Source organism: Vulpes vulpes, chromosome 15, assembly GCF_048418805.1.
Source record: "Vulpes vulpes isolate BD-2025 chromosome 15, VulVul3, whole genome shotgun sequence".
In the NCBI taxonomy this organism is placed as follows: domain Eukaryota; kingdom Metazoa; phylum Chordata; class Mammalia; order Carnivora; family Canidae; genus Vulpes; species Vulpes vulpes.
In genome coordinates, this window is record NC_132794.1 from 99,613,545 (window position 1) to 99,630,583 (window position 17,039).

At 39.8% G+C, this 17,039-nt stretch overlaps 1 protein-coding gene across 4 annotated transcripts in view; it reads left to right on the forward strand.

Annotated features, from left to right (window-relative positions):
* The first annotated feature begins 2,361 nt into the window (after positions 1 to 2,361).
* The window catches only part of PDCD4 (programmed cell death 4), a 28,719-nt gene continuing 14,041 nt past the window's right edge, over positions 2,362 to 17,039 (forward strand). Inside the window, exons 1-4 of one of the 4 annotated variants that reach the window (XM_025993506.2) lie at positions 2,362 to 2,483; positions 6,914 to 7,020; positions 13,401 to 13,703; positions 15,634 to 15,728. In XM_025993506.2, the coding sequence (XP_025849291.1) occupies positions 6,978 to 7,020; positions 13,401 to 13,703; positions 15,634 to 15,728 (441 nt within the window). In that variant the 5' untranslated portion in view covers positions 2,362 to 2,483; positions 6,914 to 6,977. Of the gene's footprint in view, positions 2,484 to 3,115; positions 3,490 to 6,913; positions 7,021 to 13,400; positions 13,704 to 15,633; positions 15,729 to 17,039 lie in introns of those variants that run through there. The other 3 variants (XM_072740008.1, XM_025993512.2, XM_072740009.1) reach the window with 3 other exon arrangements.

Consider the following 17,039-nt stretch of genomic DNA (forward strand, 5'->3'; position numbering starts at 1 on the left):
CCGAGAGGGATTCTAACTAACTATAGGTAGTTAGTGGGGAGCTAGGACTAGAATCCCATTTCTTTTTTGCCTGGTCCAAACTGGTCAATAACACCCAGCTAGAGGGGCATTCTCTAAGGTGGGTTCTAGGATACCAAACATCATGTGTAGAGATGATGGGTGGGTAAAAAGGATATGAACATTTTACTCCATAATGGGTTCTTTCGGGGTAATTTGCTAAAAGCTTTTGGTTGTTCTAGCTGCTTTTAAAAATGGGTAATCATATCCCATTCTTTTGTTATCTCATAGATCTTGGGGTGCTTGCCTATTGCAGCCTGGGTATGCCATAGGTGCTTCGTAAATGTATTAATGAATGGATAAATGAAAGAACCCAGCAAAAGTCAGAGGAGGATGGTGCCAGGGAGGAAGAAGGAGTCAAGAACTGAAAAGGAGTGAGAAACGGAAAAATGTGGAGAAAGAAGGGGATGGGTGAAAAAAAGGAGCCAGCAGTTACTGTTCAGTGGAGGATGGATAAGCCCTGACAGAGAAAAGAAAGAAGACAGCTGCAGGTTATGGGGAAAACAAAAACAAAACAAAACTGAGTGACCAGGAAGCTTTGTTTTTAAAAAGTAAAAGTGACTCATAAGGCTAATTCAGATGCTGGACATGCCAAGAGGCCCTTGACCAGAAGATGGGGATGAGAAAACGAAATGCTGAGAAGCTTTGTGAACTCTGATTGAGGTATTTTTTACCGCACTGGTACGGAAAATGTACAAGGTATCTTCTTAAGACCTATACAAAGATAACAGATGAGTAAGACACAAGTCTTGCCTTCAGCAAGGTGACAATTTATTTTTTATAAAAATTTTTTAAAAAGATTTTATTTATTCACTTGAGAGAGAAAGAGCACACAAGCAGGGGGAGCGGCAGAGGGAGAGGAAGAAGCAGGCTCCCTACTGAGCAGGGAGCCCAACCCAGGGCCCGATCCCAGGACCCTGGGCTCATGACCTGAGCTGAAGGTAGATGCTTAACCAACTGAACCACCCAGGCACCCTACCAAGTTGACAGTTTAATGAAGAGAGGAGTTAGGACAGGAACTCAGATAACATAATGTGAGGCAGAATGTTTCAGTGTCTCCAGAGGTACAAATCACTAGAGGGAGGAATCAGGAGACAGGAAATTCACATCAAGTCACCAGGCCCAAGAAGGCCTGTGCAGGAGAGCCATGAAGCATGGATAAGATTGTACCAGGCAGAGATGGGGGATAAAAGAGGCATATTCAAAGTGATATGATAACCCTCAGGAGGTGGGGAAGCATATGGAACAGTGAGAGGTCCACGTGGATTGCAGCCAAGGGGGTGTGTGTGGATTGGGAGGGTGTGGAGACATGGCCAGAAAGTCTTGAAGTCACACTGTAAGGTCTTGAAGGCCTGGCTAAAGTACAGACACTGCAGGCAGGCAGGCAGGCAGGAAGCTGGTGAAGGGTTTTCTGCTGCGATTGTTCAGAGAAATAATAATACCATTAGAGACGACTCCCAGGCAGGGTGACCAGGCAGAAAGGGGTAAGTCAGGGCAGGGGGCAGTTTGGGGGTGTTAACACATCAGACAATCAGAAAATCTGGCCAGAGATAATGGCTGAGTTCTTTCCTGAGAGCACAGACAGCAGAAGGTTCTGGTCATTTCCTCAGGGGATAGGGAAGAAGGAAGAAGGAGAGCACGAGGTGAGCCAAAGAGCCCAGGTGAAGGACGCCAACAGCCAGGCGGGGTACAAATTTCAGTGAAGAAGTCGTAGCCGTGCCTGAGAACCCCAGTCTTGGTTTGGGAATGTGGGAGTTTGAATCCCAGGGGCGGAACTAGTCATGATTACCACAGGGACTTCAAAGAGTTTTTGAGTCTGTTTGTTTCCTCATCTGTGAAATGGGCGTGATTTCTATCTCCAAGGAACCAGAGCATCCTCCCGGGATAAGGCTGGGTGTACACAGTAGGAGCCAAGGGGTGAACGGGGCGGACAGGAGAAGCAGCTGCAGAGATTCAGGGCTTGAGGAGCTTCTGGAAATGGAAGCGGGGACGCTCTGCAAGCCCAACGTTTAGGCAGGATTGCGGACCGCCCAGCGAAGGGAATGGGTGAGCGGGCCTCGCCCCGGGGCACTGCCCTCTCGCCTACGCCTCCATCCCGCAGCGCCTCCCCCCCCCCCCCCCCCCCCGCTCCCGCCGACCGGGAGCCCGACGCGCATGCGCCTCCCGGCGCCCCTGCCCGGCTTTCCACGTTTCACTTCCCTCCCTGTTCCTCCCCAGCGGCCGCTCCACCGCCACGATTGGCCAGCGGGCCTCCTCGCTTCGGCCAATGGGCGCCGCTCTCTCGCCCCCGTGTTACTGGGTAGAACAAAACAAAAACAAACAGAGCGAGAGGGGGCAGAGGCGCTCTGAGGCGGCGGCGGAGGCTGAGCAGCGGGGTCTGGGCCGGCGGACGCGGACCCGGGCGAGCGGCGGCGGCGGCCCGAGGGGTCAGTACCAGCGGGGCGGCCCGCACGCCCGGAACGACTGCGCCCTCTCCCCAGCCTCGTCCCTCCTCGGAGGCAGCCGCACGTTGGGCGGGGGCGGGGGCGGGGGCGAGGCGCGGCCGGGTGGGCCGGGGTCCGGCCGCCTCCCCCGAGCCCGGCTAGCAGGGCCGCAGGCGCCCGGTCGCCCCGGGCAGCGGAGGGCGGGCCCCGGCCCCGGCCCCCCGCTCCCTCCTCCCTCCCGGGCCGGGGCCCCGAGCGCCGCGGCGCGGGCCCGCCCCCTCCGGGACCCGCTCCCGGACCCGCTCCCGGACCCGCTCCCGGACCCGCTCCCGGACCCGCTCCCCGCCCGGCCGGGTGCGCGGGGCGCCAGCCCGCCTCGGGCCGCTGCTCGCCCCGGCGGACGCCGAGTTTTCATTTTCATTCTGAGGGGACGTTGGGAGGCGTGTTTGTGGCCTGCCCGGGGTCCTGCGGGGAGGGTTCGCGCCCTCCCCGGGGCCCTCCCTGCCCGGACGCGGCCCCCGGCCCCCGGCCCGGCGGCCCCAGCGCCTGGCCCGCGCTCCGGAGCCCAGGCCCCGGCGCTTCGGGGCGGGCCTGGACCCGGGGCCGCGGGGACCCGCTGCGGGGGGGCGGGGGGGCGGACACGTGCGGACTTCGGGCGGAGGGTCGCTGCTTTAGTTGAAGTCAAAACCGGCCGGAGACAACAAAGACGGGAAGGGAGCCCTCTCTCTGTGAAACGCAGGCCGTGGCTGCTGCCTTCGTCAATTTGGTGCTGCAGGGCCCGCGAGGAGGGGTCGTGACCCCCTCCCCCCCCGGGGGGCTTCAGAACCTGTGGGCGGACGGGCCCGTGGCTCCGGCTCCCCTGCCCTTGGGGGAGCTGGCTGTGTCACCAGCACCTGTGCAGCAGGCTCTGCAGTGATGAAAACCACCCAAAAAACGCAGCTTCGTGTGGAAGAAAGAGTCGCAGCTTATTTTTACTGATGAGTTTTAGAATTTTGGCCTTCTTACTAACGTGAGGTTTTTTTTTTTAAGAAACCACCGTCTACTTTTCTAAAAGGGGAGCACTGCATATGTGTTCCAAATTTGATGGTCCGTGTTTATGCCCTTAACCTTCCTTCATTATAGGTTTCTTCAATTCCTTACCGTCTCAGCTGGGATCTTTGAATTATATTTTGATTGGTGTTTTTTTTTTTTTCTTTCTTTCTTTTTCTTGTTGTAGTAATGAGAAAGGAAAAATAGTTGCTGGGAGTGCAAAAATAAATGACACTTTGGTATTTTCTGCGCTGCTTGCTTTTTGCATCATTATGGTTAAATGCTTTTAGCTGATTTTATTTTAAGTTGCTAATTAGCTGTGATTGTAGCCCTGGAATGAATACAAATAATTTCCTGGTTTACATATGGCCTAAACTTGACTCCAGAACTGTCAGAGTGGTTTATGAAGTATATTTCAGGAAATAGATTTTGGGGGTGGGAGGGTGGGAAGGTGAGGCTCTGTCTTTTAGGAAATGTGATGGCATTTGAATGCTGATAGTGTGTTTCTGTAAAACACATTGAAGACATGAAAACTGTTTAATGTTAGCCTTAATTTTGTCCAGCTTCTAAGCATACTTTTCTTGTTGAAAATTTTATTGTTTAGTTTTAAGGATATGGTGTTTAGAGGTTTTGCTTTTTGCTTTTGCTAAGTTTGGGGCCAAAAATCTTATGGATTGTTGAGTAAACTGGAAAAAAGCTCCACTACTTTGAAGAGAGGAGAAACATGCAATATGTCTTTATTTTTCTCTGAATTCTTAAAATGTCTGTGTTGCTATCAAATGTGACTGAGTTCTTGATTGTGTTATCATTGCCTAAGGACACAGACAGGGCTATTTATTTATTTATTTATTTATTTATTGTTAGGATTACTTAATAAAAACATGTGCTAAGTTGTAGGTGATAGTTATATCTAATAATTTTCTTACCTGGTTGAATGGCTTTTGTGTAGTTGTTTAAAAAATATTTTTAGTGTTTAGAAAGTAGTATTGAAAGATTTGATGTAATAGTAAGAGTCTCTGTTTTAATAAGCTTCTGTCTGAAAAAGAATCTTCTTGTGGGATATTAAAATCTTGTATTGAACTTGTGTAAACAGTAATGGATTGAGAAGGTCTGGATTCTGGTTCTTGGATTGAGCAGCTGTCTCTCTTTGGACAGGTCACCTGCCTTCTCTGAATTTGTTTAGTTGTGTGCAAGGTGAAGTAAATACCTTAAGGTTGCTCTGAGAGGTACATGAAATAATGCATGTAAAATTCTCTGAATTATAAGAGGCTTTATAAACATCAGTTATAATGATTTCATTTCCTTTATTAGCCAGGTTCTGTAGAAAGTATTCTCTCAAAAATTATACTTGCATCAAATATGAAAAAAGACTTTTTAATGTAACTTTAGTTTAAAAAGCTCATATACACATCATAGGACATTTTTACTTTCCTGTATAACATGTAACTCATACTGAAATGAAACATGGCATTTTCAAACATGGAAAGGACTAAATGCTTAGGTTTGCAAGCCATTTTTGTTTATATATATATCTCTATATACATATCTTTTAAGGTTCATTTTTTGCCCCTAAATCCAGAGTTGGAAATTTATGATACTGAAAGTTGTTATATAGAATGACATAAGTCTGTTTATTCTGAGTAGAATTAAAGCGATCTCACCATTTTCTTAGCTTCTGAAGTGGTATGATAGTATGCTGGTAGCCTAAGGATTATGCCACAGTAGGAAGTTTATCATTTTAGCATTAAGGTGTGTTTATTTTTTGTTTTACAAAATAATACTCTTTTCTGGATTAAAGGACTATAAACTTTTAAAATGTTAAAATAGTATATATTAAGGAATTTAAAAGTCAGTTGAGGGGTGCCTGGCTGGCTTAGTCAGTGGAGCATGTGACTCTTGATCTCTTCAATCATAAGTTCGAGCTCCACGGTGGAGGTAGAGTTTGCTTAAAAAAAAAGTCAGTTGAGGGATCCCTGGGTGGCGCAGCGGTTTGGCGCCTGCCTTTGGCCCAGGGCGCGATCCTGGAGACCCGGGATCGAATCCCACATCGGGCTCCCGGTGCATGGAGCCTGCTTCTCCCTCTGCCTGTGTCTCTGCCTCTCTCTCTCTCTCTCTGTGACTATCATAAAAATTAAAAAAAAAAAAAAAAAAAAAAAAAAAAAAAAAAAGTCAGTTGAGTCCCCAGGAGGCATCATATGTTATTATTCTAAAATGACATCTATAACACTAGGTTATGTTATATTGGAAATATATGCTTTCTTGTAATTATTTTATTGGTCATTTCATTAATTTGTGCATTTAATATTTTGACAGCACACAGCTAGTGAAATGTAATTATAAATGAATAGGAGGGTTTATATCTAACCTATATGACTTGAACGGATTGATGCTTAAGTACTATAAGCAACTTTAAAAAATAGTTACAGAGAGATTCTAAAATCATATTTGGTTATACCTTCTGGTATTAGTTTTCATGAAAACATTTTGATGGTCTTTTAAATAATATTAGATTTATATCACTAAGTTAAATAAAAGAACTGATTTCATCAAAACCTTCAGCATCAGTAATTTTTAAGCCATTTTGAAACTGAGGTCTAAAATACTGAAAAGCTAATGCCATTCTATTTATTTCTTTTTTAAAGGCAAGGCTTTTTTGTTTTTGTTTTTTAAAGAGACTCAGGAGGTGCCTGGCTAGGTCAGGGTTGTAAATTTGAGACCCATATTGGATGTAGAAGTTACTTAAAAATAAAATGTTTAAAAAAATTTAAAGATTTAAAAAAGAATGGTTTTGCAGATTATGAAAATAATACTCTTATGAAAACACCATTTAAAAATTTCTCCCAGACTTTAGTCTTGTAACTGTAATTATGGACACCTAAGTGATGAAATGACAGACCTATCCGCCTTCAGATATGTTGTAGTGTGAAAAATTTAACAGTCATGTGAAATGCTTGATTAAAACTGTTGCTTGCAAAAAAAAAAAAAAAAAACCCAAAAAAACAAAACAAAAACTGTTGCTTGCATTTTGTAATTGTTCTTATAGTTCATCTGTAGTGAGCTATCCAATATTACATCAGATTAATTATGAGGCCTGGTAGCCCTAAAGAACTTGGGAGTATGTATATACTGCTTTAATTTGAAATAAACCCGTATAGTAAATACATCTTTTACTTCCAAGTTAAAGAGATGCTTTGGCACATTCAGAAATATGGGCGGATTTTTTGGACACGTATACTTGTCAGGAAGATTGAAACCAAATGTTAATTGTGGTAAACTATTTTTCAAAGAGCTCTTTTTTGAAAAATGAAATTATGTTCTGATTTCTTTTACAGTGTGACTAAGTAAAATTCAATTTACATTAATTATGTCAGTTTGGACAACATTGAAACTTTTTTCTTTTTAAGGAAATAGATCCCAAGGGAAGACTTCCAATAGGAATTTAATCAGTGCAAGTAACATTAAAGAACGATGGATGTAGAAAATGAGCAGATACTGAATGTAAACCCTGCAGGTATGTAAGAATATTTTGAACCTTGACTATATTGTGAGCATATGTGAGGCCCTACAAAATTTTGAGAAAATACAGTATTAAAACCATCTTTATTTGAAAAAGGCATCTTAATCATGCTACAAGAATGCAAGTTATATTTTTGAGATTAAGTTTGTGATTCCTATTTTTATAGAAATTCTTCATGTGTTCTTAATTTTTCTGCCCATCCTTTCACATTCCATACATTCTTATTCTCCACTATTTATAATAAACTATGTATGGTACATAGTGGAGAAGAATAGTGAACCTGTTCATTAATATTTTCAAATGAGCTAATGATTTCTACAATATAAATTATTACTGGTATCTTCGATCTCTTTCCTAATAATTTATATATTATATTACCGATGGTATTTTTCTTGATTTTCCATGATACTTCAATAGCACATTATCATGAAATTGGTTTTGTGGAATAGATGTTAATATCTATCTATCTATCTATCTATCTATCTATCTATCTATCTATCTATCTATCTATCAGATTTTATTTTTATTATTTATTCATGAGAGACAGAGGGAGAGAGAGAGGCAGAGACACAGGCAGAGGGAGAAACAGGCTCCGCGCAGGAAGCCCGACATGGGACTTGATCCTGGGATCCCAGGATCGCACCCTGGACTGAAGGTGGCGCTAAATCGCTGAGCCACCCGGGCTGCCCTGTGGAATAGATGTTTAAATGTTGAGTAACTTCAGGCAACTTAAAATGTATTTATAACTTTCAGAATAATCTTTGTAGAGTTAGTTATTAGGATTTTGTAATATTCTGAATAGTAAGAGCTTTTCCTGTTGATATATTTTAGATAATTCTTTGCTGTATAATTTTATTAGTATTGAAAAGATCTTCTTGTGATTTAAATATACTTACCATATTTCATTTTTTAATATTGTAGTAGTTTTATTTTTTTCAGTGACTCTAATTCAGTGTGTACAAATTATATAGTTTTCTTTGATCTGAACCGACACTTTGAAACGTCTTTGCCATTTTGTATTTACAAACCTGATTTAAAGTGTGGTAGGAGGGCACCTGGGTGGCTCAGCGGTTGAGCATCTGCCTTTGGCTCAGGTCGTGATCCCGGGGTCCTGGGATCAATTCCCACATCGGGCTTCCCACAGGAAGCCTGCTTTTCCCTCTGCCTGTTGTCTCTGCCTCTCTCTGTGTGTCTCTCATGAATAAATTAATAAAATCTTTAAACATAGTTTTTAAAAAAATGTGTGGTAGGAAATTATAGTTGAAAAAAATTACTGCAATAATTAATGATTATTTTGGTGCTGTTATAAACAATAGCTATATGAGTTCTTGTTTTTTAGGGTTATAAATGGGTATCATGTCCCTGCTTCACTGAAGTGGGGATGGTAAGAATATATTTGAAGAATGTATTTCACATATACATAATTACTGATTTTTTGCACTGCCCAGTACAATAGCTACTAGCCACATGTGGCTCTTGTGCACTTGAAATGTCACTTGTCTGAATTGAGATGTACTATAGGTACAAACACATTCTAGATCTTGAGACTTAGTATGAATGAAATACCTCATTAACTTTTTATATTAACTCTGTGTTCAGTCTGTAATAGATCTAGTTGATTAAATCAAATATATTAAAAATTAATTTTGCCTGTTTCTTTTTAATATGGATACTGGGAAATTTAAAATTACATATTTGGCCTGCATTATATTTCTGTGAGACAGCACGACTCTAAATTTTACATATTTTGCTTTCTGTATATAACAAGTTCTAGTTCTTTAACCCTGTTCTTGATGCCTCTGACCAGAACTGCCTTAATATAAAGGACTTGTAGTTCTTTAATACTTGAATGAGCCTAAGACAGATCTTTGCTATAAATTCCTCCTGTAGCAAATAGTCCAAATCAGACTAGCCTATTAACTTCAACTTTTACTTTGACCAGCTCTGTTACTTTGGGGAAGTAGATTATTTGCTCTGACCTTCAGTTTTCTCATATGTAAAACTGGGGTACAAATGCCCTCTCAGTAGGTTTATTGTTAGGATTCAGTGACATCATAGTGTGTGTGTCATGCCCATAGCACATATTTTGTACGTAACTAATGAAAATGTGCTAATATTATTAATTATAATTATGCCAATCAATGGACCATTAATTGAAAGTTTGATTGTTTGGTACTGTTATACTATAAGTTAGATTGATTACTACTGAGATAGCAGAGAATTTAAAGATTTTTATTTATTCATGAGAGACACAGAGACGTAGGCAGAGGGAGAAGCAGACTCCCCGCAAGGAGCCCCACATGCTTGGGCCCTCTGGATCACACCCTGAACCGAAGGCAGGCGTTCAACTGCTGAGCCACCCAGGTGTTTCAGCCTACCCCCCTTTTTTCTTTTTTCTTTTTAAAAAGATTTTTGTTTATTTATGATACCAAAGAATTTAGAAGGGGAATTCGTACACAGTGAAAAACAATTTTGAAGTCACCGCCATTATGTACTCAGGTTTTTTATTTTTGCATTTTGGTTTTCTTAAAGTCAGATCAATAGTGGTTTATGGAAGCTAAAACTTAGGTAAATAAGGGGCACCTGGGTGGCTCAGTTGGTTAAGCGCAAATGACTCCTGACTTCGGCTCAGGTCATGATCTCAGGATTCTGGGATTGAGTCCCGCGCGTTGGGCCCTGTGCTCAGTGGGGAGTCTGCTTGAGGATTTCTCTCTGTTGCTACACGCTCCACCACCACTCACATGTACACTTTCTCTATCTCAAATAAGTTAATCGTTAAAAAACCAGATAAATATGAGTAGCAAAATACAAAAGAGTAATTGATAGAAACATGGGTTAAAAATTATAAGATCTGGGGCGCCTGGGTGGCTCAGGTGATTAAGCATCTGCCTTCGGCTCAGGTCATGATCCCAGGGTCCTGGGATCAAGCCTCGAATCAGCTCCCTGCTCAGAGGAGAGTCTGCTTTTCCCTCTCCCTCTGCCCATCCCCCTACCACCTTGTTCATGCTTGCTCTGTCACTCTCTCAAATAAATAAATAAAATCTTTAAAAAAATTATAAGATCTAACAGATAAAATATATCTAAATATATTCTGCTGCAGTCATACAAACATACTTGGAAGGGTATTAAAATAGTTGAAATGGCAGCCCAGGTGGCTCAGCGGTTTAGCGCTGCCTTCAGCCCAGGGCATGATCCTGGGGACCTGGGATTGAGTCCCACTCTGGCTCCCTGCATGGAGCCTGCTTCTCCCTCTGCCTGTGTCTCTCCCCCTCTCCCCCCCCCATACCCCCCTCTCCCCCTTCTCCCCCTATCCCCCCTCTCCCCCTTCTCCCCCTATCCCCCCTCTCCCCCCTCCTGCCTCCCCCTCCCCCTCCCTCTCTGTATCTCTCATGAATAAATAAAATCTTAAAATAGTTGAAATGAAGCTCAATTGTGGCCAATATGTTGAAATTGAATGCTTTAGTACTCCAGGTGACAGCTTAAAGCATTTCATTATAATTTAAGTCCTTTATATTCTGGACGAGTTTGGTGGTTTGCTGTCATAGAATAATGAAAGCTGTATGTTACAGGTAAATATGTAATATTTTCATCACTTGCATGCTCTTGAAATTCCATCTAACTTGTTTCATCTCTGGTCTTTTTTGCTCCTTCCTCTTATTCTTCTTGTTTTCTCTTTTAATAATCACTCCCTTGTCCTGTCTCTTTAGCTGTCACTACTCTGCTTTGCTCTAGTTCTGTATTTTTTACAGTTGCAGTCATCTGAGATTTAAATGTGGATTTGAATCCTGGCCACAGTCTTTTTTTTAGATAAGTAACTTTTCTGTGAAACATCTTCCATCTGTAAATTGAAGATAAACAGTTTTATTTTGGAGCTTCATGAAGATTATAGACCATATATGTAAAGTGCCTAGCATAGAACCTGGTATCTAGTAGTAACAAGGATGATGATAATGAAAAAAGTTGCATTATGGCTACAACTACTACTGCTACTAGTAGTTGTAGTAGTTAATGATGATTGTGATGATGTCTCAAACTCACTCTCTTAACTCTGACTTCCTGTTTTAGTCTAAAAACGTTTAAGATTTCATGCTTCTTTAGTCTGTTTAAAAGCTTTTTGATTTCAGTGTAACTTTACCCCAAAATTATTACCCTTGATCTTTTCAGTTAGTGAATGAATTTATTGCAAGATTTTCTTAGCTGCTTTTCTATTTTGTACTTTCTTTTTTTCCTAATCTGTATTCCTTTGTCAGACTAATCCCCCAATCACTATCTATGATATCAAATCTAAGCTCTGACTGTTTGAATGTGAGAGTGGTCAGCAGTTATTAAGATGATGTAAGCAGGGGCAAGATCATAAGGGATCTTAAGTTACAAAGTAATGAATTTAAGTTTTATTTTGACCTAGTAGAAATAGCTTCAAAGGGTTTTCAGTGGGGGCCTGTTTTAGAAAATCAGTTTTCATGCAGTTTGAGAATGGTTTGAAGATTGAAGGCATAGAGACTATTTAGAAGACTAATGATGTAATTGGACTCTACTTAATTGTTTTTTTTTTATTACCACAGTGTTTGTTCTTTTATACTTTTTGTCAAGAATTACAAATATTTTAACACATCTATGTTTTTTATAGATTGATTTAAGAAATTTTTTTTTAAATTTTTTTTTTATTTATTTATGATAGTCACAGAGAGAGAGAGAGAGAGGCAGAGACACAGGCAGAGGAAGAAGCAGGCTCCATGCACCGGGAGCCCGACGTGGAATTCGATCCCGGGTCTCCAGGATCGCGCCCTGGGCCAAAGGCAGGCGCCAAACCGCTGCGCCACCCAGGGATCCCCTGATTTAAGAAATTTTAAGTTTCAACATATTATCTTAAGATGTGTTAAAGCCTATACACATAGACTTGACATAGTCTAATTGCATTTAGAAATATGTAAGACCATTTGAGGGATTCAGCTCTGACTTGAATTAGCCACAATGAACAGAACTCTGACTCAAGGGTAACTAATTCAGTAGCTTGTTGACATAGAAAGTTTTCAGGGCAAAGCCAACTGTCTCCATGCCATTGATCTCCATGGACATTTGAATTGATAGTATGAAGGATACTCTATTAGTTGCTGAGGGTCCAGAGAAGTACAGGTAAAGGCATGGCTCCTCTTTTGAGGCTTATGACTTATTTGGAAAAGCAAGACTGCTACATAAATAGAAATAACAAAGTGTTTCCATGATTAGGTAAATGAATGGTGTGTGGGCATTAGTATTATTGTGGCTAGAATTGTTAGGAAAGTTTTTATGGAGGTAAAAGAACTTGAGTATATCCTAAAGGATTTTGATAAGTGAAAAGAGCAGTGGGGATGACATTCTAAATGAGACCATTGGGGGATCCCTGGGTGGCTCAGCGGTTTGGCGCCTGCCTTTGGCCCAGGGCACGATCCTGGAGTCCTGGGATCGAGTCACACATCGGGTTCCCTGCCTGTGTCTCTGCCTCTCTCTCCCCCTATGTTTATCATGAATAAATAAATAAAATCTTAAAAAAAAATAAATGAGACCATTGGAAACTCCAATTATGTTGCTGTTTTTCAGGGAATAATGTACAAATCTTACATAGGCTGGAAGATTTTCAGAGTACGATAAGTAATATAAGTCAAGCTTCGAGAAGTGAATTAGAGCTTTGAAAGCAAACTTTATTTTTTTTTTTCAAGCTTTATTATTGAAAGCAGTGAATCCTCAAGAATTCAGCTCAGTAATCATATGTGATCATTTATTTGCCAAATACCTTTCAGGCTCTTTGAATTAGTAATATTTCAGCTGTCTGTAATTAATCAGGAGATGTTTGGCACATTATTTAAATACTCTCAGCCTTAGTTTCCTTATCAGTATTAATGATCCTGTATGTAACAAATAGCTCTCAAACTTGTGGGTAAATGACAAAGCATCCAGCACAGTGCCTGGTAAATGATAGTAGGCATTCTGTAAATATTTATCTTTCTTCTTTCAGGATTCTTAGTATTTTCTTACTATCTCCAATTACTTAACTCTCTTAGCTCACGAAAGTCTAAATACGGTTGTATATTAACATAGATTTTATTTTCTAAACGTATGAGATAACATGCTTTCATTAAACTCTGTTCATTAAAATTCACTGTCTTAGTTTACTTTCTATGATAATGTAACAAGCAGTCCTGTTTAGTTGTCATTTATTAGAGGGAATCATATGAAATTGCCAATATGTGAGTTACTGACCTAAAAAATAGTAATTTCATGTGCTTCAACTAATATAACTTGTAATGATAGCTGGTATAACAGTGGATGATTAAAGTACTTATGTAGAAAAAAAAAGTGCTTATGTAGAATTTTCTTTTTTCATTTTCCTTTTTAAGATCCTGATAATTTAAGCGACTCTCTCTTTTCTGGTGATGAAGAAAATGCTGGGACTGAGGAAATAAAAAATGAGATCAATGGAAATTGGATTTCGGCATCCTCCATTAATGAAGCTAGAATTAATGCCAAGGCAAAAAGGCGCCTGAGGAAAAACTCATCCCGGGACTCTGGCAGAGGTGATTCAGTCAGTGATAATGGAAGCGAAGCCCTTAGAAGTGGAGTAACTGTACCAACCAGTCCAAAGGGAAGGTTGCTAGATAGGCGATCCAGATCTGGGAAAGGAAGAGGACTACCAAAGAAAGGTTGGTATATTCCATGTCTGAGGAAACGAATAGAAAACAGTATAGCTGGTTCTTTACATTATGGTTTCCTTGTTCCAGGAATGTAAGAAACTTAAACAATGATAATGCAAGATTTTATGATTTATGTATATTTTTACAAAGTAATCTGAAGACCATCCCACATTTTCCTTAAATTGAGTGATTTTTCTGGAGGAGATTATTTTTTGGAACAGAACTTTATTTCACAAAATACACACGGTTTTTTTTGTACAGTTAGGAATTGTACATGTGTTCTCTAACTTGCTTGAAAGTAGGGTCAGAAATTCATCATACCTGGGGCACCTGGCTGGCTCAGTCAGTGGAGTATGTCACTCTTGATCTTGGGGTCATGAATTTGAGTCCCTCATTGCAGGTAGAGATTACTTAATAAAAGTTTAAAAAATTGATCATACCTATTATCTAATGAATGTAATTATGTCCTTTTTAAAGAATACGTGCTAAATATAAATTAGATAAATATAAATTAGATTGGTAATAACTGAAACAGAATTTTAATGATTTCGTAGATCCAAGTTCCAAGTTCGTTCTTTTCTTACTATCCATCCTTTCATTCATTCAATGTAATTTATTACAAGATTTTATTTTTTAAGTAATCTTTATTACCTAACATGGGGCTTGAACTTGCAACTCCAAGATCAAGAAGAGTTGCATGCTCTACCAAGTGAGCCAGCCAGGCTCTAGTATCTTTTGGAAACTATAGTAGACTGGTCTATTTCACTGCCATGTCTAGTGCCTGGAGTAGTGATGAGCAGTTGTAGATACTTAAGTATTTGTTAATGAGGGATGTTAGCTTTGGTCTGTGGTAGGATTTTGATACAATTTGGAGATTTCACAGCTTCTGAATGGTGTGAACTTCAGTTTATAGCCTAGGATTCATGTAAAATGTTTTTGTGATTGATCAAAAACTTTTGCTGAATGACTCTACAACCATTGGTTGGATCAGAATGAATCCTAGTAATCAGATTCTGTTTTGCTCTATAACTACAACCTCAAAGAAATTGGTGATACTGGAAAGTTCTTCAAAAATTATGCAATCTATTAAGCGTTATAAAAATACTTCAATAAGTTTACGTAGACAAACCACCTTGAAAATTGGAATTGTTAAACTTCAGCTGGTCAGTTTGTATATAGATACAGAGAAAGGGCAGCTCAGGTGGCTCAACAGCTTGGCCTTCAGCCCAGGGTGTGATCCTGGGGATCCAGGGATCAAGTCTAATGTCAAGCTCCCTGCATGGAGCCTGCTTCTCCCTCTGCCTCTCTCTCTGTCTCTGTCTCTCTCATGAACAAATAAATAAAATCTTAAAAAAAAAAAGAGAAAATGATCAGTGCAGTTAATGCTTAAATAGCTTAGTTATTCATAACATTGCTAGTTGTCAAGTGTAGTTAATATGTATTATTACATTTAAAAAGTATTTAACATTGAAAAAACAGAGTGGAAACTGTGCTTTGTCAAATAATTTCTCCTTTATTGAGTTTTCTGTGCCACCTCTTATTGGCCCAACGTATTTCTTTTTGTTTTGGTCTTATGAAATGTCAAATAAAATTTAGAGTTCAGCTATATCATCACATCCCATGGGGTCCCTGATAATAGTTATTTTTCTGATTTTTGTTTTGTTTTTGCTTTCATTTTAAAGCATCTGCCTTTTTAGTTTTAACTGTAAGCTATTTCAACTCAATGTTTTAGAAATATGTTATATTTAATAATTACTGAAAAAGCAGGGATTAGAGAAAAAAGAGGTTTAAAGTATAACTCAACTGGAAAAAACTGGAACAGAAATTACAGTTTTTAAACTATTTAATATCTGAATATCTAGAATTATTTCAGATTTCAATAAAAATTTATGAACTATGAAGTTTTGGTCTTTTCTTTCTCATTTCTAAACTTTTTCAGGTGGTGCAGGAGGCAAAGGTGTATGGGGTACACCCGGACAGGTGTATGATGTGGAAGAGGTGGATGTGAAAGATCCTAACTATGATGATGACCAGGTATCCATGTCTTTCTTTTTTATTTTTAATCTGTGTTTAAAATACAGTTTTTTTGACTTTAGGTCTATAGTTTACTCATACATTTGTCAAATCATACATTCTGCATCTGTACTTGGTGCCTGTCACATTATGTATATATGATTTATAGTGTGTGTGTATATATGTGTATACACATACATTAGTGTCTGTATCTAAATCATACATACACTCAGTACTTTCAGAGTTTTAGGTAAATTTTGGATTAGGAAACCAAATTAACTGATATAGGTGTAATTTTCACTTCATTTCTGGAGTCAAAAGTAGGTCTTTACCGATTCATGTAGGATTATTGGACTGACTTTTTTTAAAAAAAATTTTTTTAAATTTTGGTGGGGCTGGAGTGGGGGGAGAATGGGTATGAGTGGGGGGAGGGACAGAGGGAGAAGCACATTCTCTCTTGAGCAGGGAGCCTGATCAAGGTTCAGTCCCAGGCCCCTGGGGTCATGGCCAAAGCTGAACCAGACATTTAACCAACTGAACCACCCAGGTGCCCCAAGTTGACTGTTTTTCAATAAATTTTGTTGAGGTAATACAACAGATTTTCTATGGTAATGGTAACTGGGAAGAATGTATATTCTTTTGAACATCGTAAGATTTATAGATATGAGGTTCCTTTTAAAATATTACTGTTTAGGGTGGTAACTCTGTGGTAAATTTTATTTTGGGATTATCTTTTTTCTTGACTATCTTTTTTTCAGTGTTGAGAATGTAAATTTTGTTTTTCTTCCTTATGCTGTACCTTTTATTCCCATAACTTACTCCTTCCATAGCTGGAGGCCCCTCCCCTCTAGCAACTGTCAGTTTGTTCTCTGGGTTTACAAGTCTGATTCTTTTTTTTGTTTACTTGCTTTTGATTCCACATACGAGTAAAATCATATGGTATTTGTCTTCCTCAGCCTTATTTCACTTAGCTTATTTCACTTAGATCCAAGAGGATGTAAATTTTTAACAGATTTTATAATGAACATATATATTTTCAATGGAAAATTTCTAACTTAGACAATAAGTAGAATAGTATAACGAAAATGCTTGTGCTCATCTCCCAGCTTTACCAACTTCAATAATTAATAACTCATGGTTAATCTTGTTTTATCCTGTACCTCCATATATTTTTCCTCTTGTATCCCCCTGCATGCATTCCGCACCCCAGGCTCTGGATTATTTTGAAACAAATCCCAGACATCATGACATCTGTTTTGAAGTACTGTCTTTGCATGAGATAACACAAGGTGATGAGAATTACAGACCGGAAATTATCAGGGCATATGTTAG